The sequence below is a fragment of the Coptis chinensis genome, chromosome 5 (assembly GCF_015680905.1).
Source record: "Coptis chinensis isolate HL-2020 chromosome 5, ASM1568090v1, whole genome shotgun sequence".
In the NCBI taxonomy this organism is placed as follows: domain Eukaryota; kingdom Viridiplantae; phylum Streptophyta; class Magnoliopsida; order Ranunculales; family Ranunculaceae; genus Coptis; species Coptis chinensis.
The window spans coordinates 666,757-674,430 of NC_141460.1; the positions used below are offsets into that span (position 1 = coordinate 666,757).

At 37.7% G+C, this 7,674-nt stretch overlaps 2 protein-coding genes across 2 annotated transcripts; both read right to left on the minus strand.

The window, feature by feature from the left end:
- Positions 1–2,109: 2,109 nt before the first annotated feature.
- LOC147496181 (uncharacterized) lies at positions 2,110–4,186 on the minus strand. The gene is made up of 5 exons (XM_086561037.1): positions 3,952–4,186; positions 3,220–3,517; positions 2,926–3,121; positions 2,686–2,828; positions 2,110–2,422 (listed from the first exon to the last, which is right to left on the minus strand). The coding sequence occupies exons 1-5, from the start codon at positions 4,184–4,186 to the stop codon at positions 2,110–2,112; spliced, it is 1,185 nt and encodes a 394-aa protein (XP_086417163.1).
- Positions 4,187–4,914: 728 nt separating this feature from the next.
- LOC147496182 (uncharacterized) lies at positions 4,915–5,448 on the minus strand. Its single transcript, XM_086561038.1, has one exon. The coding sequence runs from the start codon at positions 5,446–5,448 to the stop codon at positions 4,915–4,917; it is 534 nt and encodes a 177-aa protein (XP_086417164.1).
- Between the last annotated feature and the right edge of the window lie 2,226 nt (positions 5,449–7,674).

Genomic DNA, 7,674 nt, shown 5'->3' on the forward strand with positions numbered 1-7,674 from the left:
CAAGTGAGAGTAAAAGTGGAGAGATAGAGTGTGTGGGGGGAGAGAGCCATAGAGGAGAGAGAATAAAGAAAATATTAGTCACGTGAATACATTTAGTCCAGATTTTGTTTCATACGGGAAGTTGGGATATGAGCAATATATATATATATATATATATATATATATATATATATATATATATATATATATATATATATATATCGAGCTATAGCGAGAGGTTGGTTACCTCTTTTACATCCCCCGATTTGCATATTCACCGGAATTAGTTTTACAACATCGGGGGGATGTAAAAGAGGTAACCAACCCTACGCTACGTTCTGATTCGATAAAAAAAGGTTGGAACATGCTTTTATTGTAATTTGTTAAAAAATTTGCTCGGGAACAATTAGCCTGCTGTTTTGGGCCATTGATAAGTTAGGTTTCTGATGAGAAGGAGAAATGAGCATGGATGTAGGAAAATAAATATTGTTTTAAGGTATAAAACTCACGGGGGTGGATGGGTGTGTGTATAGGTGATTGGAGTTTCTTTTAGAGAGAGGGAGAGATAAGAAGGTGGGGTTTTTTTTTTAATATTGTTACACTCAAACGCGTGCGGTGCAAGTTTTTTTTAATAAACATATTTGTGTCCCTTATTATTTTTTTTTTTTTTTATATATATATATATATATATATATATATATATATATATATATATATATATATATATATATATATATAGTTTAAGCATGAGGAATGTCGTATGAGGGATTCCAAAAAATTGTTATATTGTTTAGCACAAGTCGAAGAATTATTTAATATAGAAAAATCAATTTGTCAAACAAACCTTTTTTTTTTTTTACACTTGTTTTTAAGTATAATATAAAAAAAAAAAAATCTGCAACGTCATTAATTTCATAAAATCATTGCGAACACATGTGTGTCAATGTTATAAGTGGTTTGGTATAATGGAGCCAGTTTTAAATAATGTAAGATCAATTATTGTCAAGGGATAAGAACACACGTGTCACTTTATGACGCATGATTTATTGCATACTGTAATTTAATATAAAGTTTGACAAAATTGAAAAAGTAAAAGGAGAAGGGTCTTTATAGGGATTAAAGCATTGGATTTGCTTCTTTCAAATTTCAAATTGACAGTACGTAGTTCATTATTTGAATGAGACTTGTATAATTAATATATTAACATAAATTGTTTTCCCTTGTACAATATCAAAGCAACACTTCCGGGTACACCATATTGGTAGTACTGTTAGATGGACCGGGTGGTAAGAGAACACTAATCCTCTTGGAAGATGTGCATCTTGATAGTGCGACATATAGCTGTCCATGACTAAATGCGGGTGTTTGTAAATCAACGCCAACGTACTTCACCGATTGTCCTTGGGACTTATTTATTGTCATAACAAATGCTAGTCTCACTGAAAATTGACGTCTTGACATTGGAAAAGGCATCTCAACAGCATATGGAGACAGAGAGATTCTAGGAATAAACATAGTTTCTCCGGCTTTTGCCCCAGTTAAAATTATTGCTTGAATCACTCTTTTTTCACAACGAAGCACGATTAGTCGTGTCCCGTTGTAGATCCTATCTCTTGGTGCAATATTCCTAAGCAACATTATAGGGCAGCCGACCTTCAGTTGCAGATTAAAAGGTGGCAAGCTGGGAGGATCAAGAGAGTTAAGAAACTCACTTGGATAACGGGAGCCATTGTTTTCAGAATTGTTAGCATCGTCGATGATTTTATCTGCCGCTAAGTAAGAAAGCTTTTCTCCAAGAAACAAATTTAGAGTTGCTTCTTTGATTACACTGGCGGCGTCGTTTCGTGCAGAGAGTATAGTTCATTCATTTAGAAAAGTTGGTGATGTTGTGCCAACGACATCTAAATTTGGATAAATTGATGAAATGAGTTCTTCTTGTTTGCCTCACTTACGTATGTCTATAAGCAGCTCAACCGTTTGTGTAGGACTCGTTCCAATCTAAAAATTTTAGGAAAAACAAAATTAGTTGTCGCTCAAATTTGACTAAAGAGATATCTATAATAAAGCACCATAACTAAAGATTTGAATTAACAAATTACCTCAGCCAAGTAATTGGCAAAGTTTGCATTATCAGGGCCTTGACACATCAAGGCGCATGTTTTTGACCAAGTGCACAACATTCACATGTCGCCATAGCTGAGATCTCCTCAATGATGCACCTACAAATTGCTCCCGAACCCCTTTTGGTATAATAGGGAGGGTTTGTCTAAAATCACCTCCAAGAACAACAGTTATTCCACCGAACGGATTTGAATTATCCATGATATCTCGAAGTGTCCTTTCGACAGCTTCCACACAATGTCTATGTTGCATCGGCACTTCATCCCAAATTATTAAGCTTGTCTCTCTGAAAAGATCAACATGTATTGAGTTTTTGGTAAAACTGCAGAATATTTCATCCATCACATTTAAAGGAATTTTAAAAGTGGAATGTATCATTCTTTCGCCAGACAACAACAACACTGCAATCTAGATGAAGCAACCGTTATTACTATATGGCCAATACTGTAGCAAGTTACAACAATCGTGTTGTACACAAATGTTTTACCAGTCCCTGCTGCTCCATCCAAGAAAAAAACTTCTCCCCGGTTGTTTACAATTGGATATGTTACCTTGGTATGGGCGCATTGCTGTTAGATCATTCACCTTGAGACATTCGAGGTGGCCTCTACGTGGAGCCCATCATCTTTGGAGCCGCTTTTGCTCCCAAATGAGTCTGTTATTTGTAACTTCATCCCAGTTTCTTCTGGGTTTAGGCATGTTTGGGAAATCAGATAATGTTTGTCCTGCTGCAAAAAGAAATTGGTTCAACAAATATAAACCATAATCAGTTACTTGTTCTTCGGTTGGGTCAGGAATTGGGAAGGTGTTACATATTTTCATTACAAGGTCATCACAGATACTTGTTGCAAATTCATTCCACAATAGTACAGGACTTATGGGGGAACATTCCAAAAGCATAATGTTGAACAACCTTCGCAGGTGGCAGCCACTGTTGATTATAGACGCCTCTTGTAGACATTGCCTCCATTCGTCGTCATCTTCTAACAAACCGTGTGCAACACATTCCGCTTTAAATATACTATATTTAGATCCATTGACAGTACGGAGATCTGAAAAGGATGTAGGACCTCTGACCACTGTCAAGAGTAAGCGGAGGCCTCTGTCTCGCTAGCACACTGTTCAAAAAAAGCTGTTAGAGTTGATTTTTGTCTTTCTGCTCTAGCAAGAACTGCAGCCCTGGTGTCTCTTGCATTGAAAACGACATGATGCATTCCTTCAAGATGAACTGCTAATCTTTTAACTTTTGGGTACTTTTTGTGCAAAGGAAATTCAAGCAAACGCCAGGCTGCCTCTGGTGGGCCCACATACTTTGCATCAATGTACTGTTGGATCTCGTCATCAGTGCCAAGTATCACCATAGTTGCCCTATCATGACCTTTGTAGATGTATTTGTGAATGTATTTAAAGGCAAGGACTGATGAACATACTTCAACGTTTATATGGCAATCAAACATTTCTGATAAGAAGGGGTTGTAAGGCACTACATCCCTGTTATCAGCTTTATAATCTCGAACTTTGTATTCCTTACCCGATTATTAGCCTACGGTAAATAGGATACCCAACTTGATCCATTGTTGTTTCATCGATGAATGCGTGTGGATAATGTTTGGTACACTTTCCATTCTCCATGCATGGGGGGCTGGAGTTCACGGCGCCACGTGGTCCGTGAACCATACACCTCTTTCTGAGTTTTCAAAAGTGTTGGTTGGGAGGCGTGGTCGGGAATTCTACGGACACTATCTTATCCACATTTTGTTTTGCATTGGCGCATACCTTATCAAGTTGTTTGAGAAAGACGAGGACATGCATGTGTGGCAGACCTCGTTTCTGGAATTCAATTGTATATACATGCATGTGCAACTGCTTCGCCAAACACACCATTTCTGAGTATTTGTTCCATTATGGCTTTCCTTTTCAACTTGAATACACGTGCGACCACTTCAAGACGGTCCGAAGCAGTTTGGTGCTTATTGAGTGCTCTTCTAATCTTTGGCCAGCTTGGGTTTGTCGTAGCAGTAAGAAACACATCCGGATGTTTATTGTAATGCGTTATGACCATGGAGTCCTGGTAAATTTCATACATTTGTCTTGGGCTCCCTGTATGACTCGACGGGAGAATGTAACGCTAGCCGATCTCTTCGAGAGGCAATCCTTCCCTTCCATGGAAATGTCTATCAAAGACTTATACAAATCCGCACAAATGTTGTCTTGGTTCATCCGAATATAACGCAAACGGTTCTATTCAGTTGCAGCCCAGGCATCCACTATCCATTGTTGAAATAGAGAACCTCCCCTTAAAATAGATAAGTATTATGTGGGCCGATCGAATAAACGATAAGCATAATATTGTACTTGAGTCAAACGGGATTCACTTGGACAATTGTTAGCAATATCCCATTGGCGCAGGTCTGGTGCCCAACCAAGGTCTCCTCTAGGGAAAAGTAGCACATAATGTAGAGGTGAATATGCTGGGTGACACTCACTTATCCTTTCCAATCCACCTTCTTTATAATGCAAAATGATGTCTCATAACATATCACATTTACTTTCATCCCCAAGCAAGACAACGACAATTTCAGAAGTCGATGGAAGATTGTACCGACGTCGATCAATACCAGACATGTATTGTATATATGCTAGAATATTATTGTCTGCAGTTGCATTTGACCTTAGGATGTCATTTGCATTTTTGAAAAACTTGGACTATGCATTCGCTTGAATAAGCACCCCCTTAATAATACTTAACACCTCTATTAACAAATGTGGATTGTGTTGGCTTCTATATTCCAGAGTTGCACTTGCATCGTAAATCTATAGTTGGGTATATTTTGGGTCAACATCACCATTTGGTAATAGTGATCCAATTTTATGGCACAATTCTCCATGAATAGTAAATGATTTTGGACCACGGCCTCTGAAGACACGAACATTTGCTTTAACACCCAGGCTTGTAAAGGCATTACATGCGTTGTACCCTCGAATGTTTTGACGGAAATCTTTTGCTAGCCAATCACCACTTTCGAATAGTGATTCAAGGGGTTGGGGTAAAGGTTGAAGGCAAGGGACTTTTATTTTTCCTTGTAGACAATACGACCCAAATAAAGGCTTCTTCTTGGTAGACCTGGTCAATTGCTCAACTCTCCAATGGAGGGCAAAACAAGACTGACATTGGATGTTCATTTCACCAAGATCATGGCGCACATCTGGAACAATAGGCAGGGCCTCAAATGGGATCCCAAGCTCAAATACATCATAATCTTCTTTGTCGGACGTTTCTGCGTCGTCTTTAGAGGTTTGGTTAAAGTCCACCTCCTTTTGAGAATGTATTAAGTCTATATCAGACATACTTGATATATGCTTGTTACTACTGCTTAGAGTTTTGAACTCTCTAAATTAATGCAAAAGCACTCAAGGTTCCTTACTCACGATCTTCGTTTCATAAAGTTTGAATAAGGATTCGAACTAACCTAAAGTTTAGAACAACTACAAATTGGATGTTACAATTAAGGGAACTAAGGAGTAAGGTTATAATATTTAAGTTAGGATTTCCTTCCTACACAAACATTAAGAAAGACATTAAAGTTGAAAACATGCACTTAATACCAAAATAGAGATTTGAAAGAAAAGGTGGAGAGTTAATCCTCCTCATGTGAACTATCATTAGTTGTTGATTTGAAAAAGGTTATTTGATCCTTCATAGACTCATAGACAAGCCCCTAATGGAAGAAAAGATTTGATCCCTAGCATGTATGGCTCACTTAAGAGCTCACACATGCTAGCAAGTGGAATTAAACAATGACTTATCTCTAAGCTCATTGTTTTGATTCCTAACTAGACACTACACCAACTATCATTTTGGGATAGGGTGTAGAGCTAGTTGTTCTTCCTAACAACCTATCAAACCAACAAAAATTGATTTACCCTCACATGAGTTGGATTAACTCCCCAAAGGGAAGTTAGCTCATGATCCTTGGGACAAGGATTTATAAACTAAAAAACAAAAAAAAGAGAGAGAGAGAGAGAGAGAGAGAGAGAGAGAGAGAGAGAGAGAGAGAGAGAGAGAGAGAAGAGAAAGCTAAACAATCAAACTCACTTCTATTTAATTTTCTAGAAGAAACAAGTGTTCCTCCATTAAAACTATTACAAGCTTTCTAATAAAAACTAAAAACTAACTTAACATTTCTTTCACTAAGGAACTAAAATAATGCCATGTGAGGAAAATAAGTCAAGGGAGTAAATGGAGTGTCCCCCACCCTTGTCTAATTTCTTCTCCATTTGAGAGAAATCTCATTTCCTCCCACGTGAATTATCAAACCACATTAATGAATTTTTATCCACCACATTAAAACAAAATGACACCTTGCCTTTTTTTTCACTATTAACACCTAATCTAATTTATTACATGCAAGGTGTCAACTTTGCACCAATAATTTGTTATCTTTGTCGTGACATGCTCCATGATTGATGACTCATCCAATCTTGTGGCCCCCGCGATAGTGGGTCCATGTGCGATCTAGTGGCGGTCCGATATTTTTGGGCAGTGTTACAATTTCCCGCCTATGCGTAGAGTTCATCGCCCTGATTGTCTGAGCATCTCTCGTGTCGCATTCGGAGTCCTGGTTCGAGAGGTAGGAGCTTTGGAAGTTTGATGCTTCGTGTGGATTTGGGAGAATTCAGTGATATACCGTTCCTCGTGCTTTATTTGAGGTTTAACCAATATTTCCATGTTTTCTTGCAAATACACGCAAAAGTATGAAAACATATTTATTTCATGATTATTAAACATATAATTAACCAAATTTATATGTCTCAATGGGGTTTCATAATACACTTTTGGGTGCTTATCACATTACCCCAAAAAACACTTTGCTTGTCTTCAAGCAAAGAAGAGACACTAAAATAGATAAGTGGCCAAAAATGTGTAGTCCTAAACTAATTCTCGTACAGAGTGCGGTTGCATTGACCATATGCAACAAGGCCTTAAACCACTAGGAATTCCCTAGTGGACGAGTTATAACCTCGTGAGAGTTTTCGAGAAAAGATACTCACAAACTTCATTTTATACTACAACGACGGTGTGTAAACTTCGTTTCCTAAATTAATCTCGGATATCCATACATCTCCTTAGCAGGGAAAGAGGATTGATTTCTTTGAAACTCAAGTTAATATGTATTCAATAATTAAAACATCTACATATGATTATTCATGCAGTGAACTTTTCATTGAAATATACTAGCAGGGTTGTTTTGGATCCCTTGGAGAGCGTACCTAAATGGGTTCTCACAGGTATGTGTCGAAACACAATTCCACTCAAAATTTTACCACTCAGGTTTTGTTAACTCCAATGTGCAGTGGGCACACGTTTCCTTACATCTCAATGACAGTCAGAGGAGCCGATGTCGATCAATCACGTCTACTACTTATTATCACACCACCCTACTACTAATTGAGCTAGAGGTATTTATTAGGTATTGTGGGGCTTAGGTGATAGTGTACAAGAAAATGGAAATGGATAATCAAAATTTACGAGTATGAGATAATAGGTTCTTCATATATTTACACTAGAGAAAC

What these genes read in the sequence shown, in the direction of transcription:
- LOC147496182 (XM_086561038.1), bottom strand. Translation starts at nt 5,448, where the DNA reads ATGTCTGATATAGACTTAATACATTCTCAAAAGGAGGTGGACTTTAAC.
- LOC147496181 (XM_086561037.1), bottom strand. Translation starts at nt 4,186, where the DNA reads ATGTATGAAATTTACCAGGACTCCATGGTCATAACGCATTACAATAAA. An exon ending in CGAAGCAGTTGCACATGCAT is followed by an intron (nt 3,518 to 3,951) that starts GTATATACAATT and finishes TATGTTCATCAG; the next exon opens with TCCTTGCCTTTAAATACATT. An exon ending in CTAACAGCTTTTTTTGAACA is followed by an intron (nt 3,122 to 3,219) that starts GTGTGCTAGCGA and finishes ATCTAAATATAG; the next exon opens with TATATTTAAAGCGGAATGTG.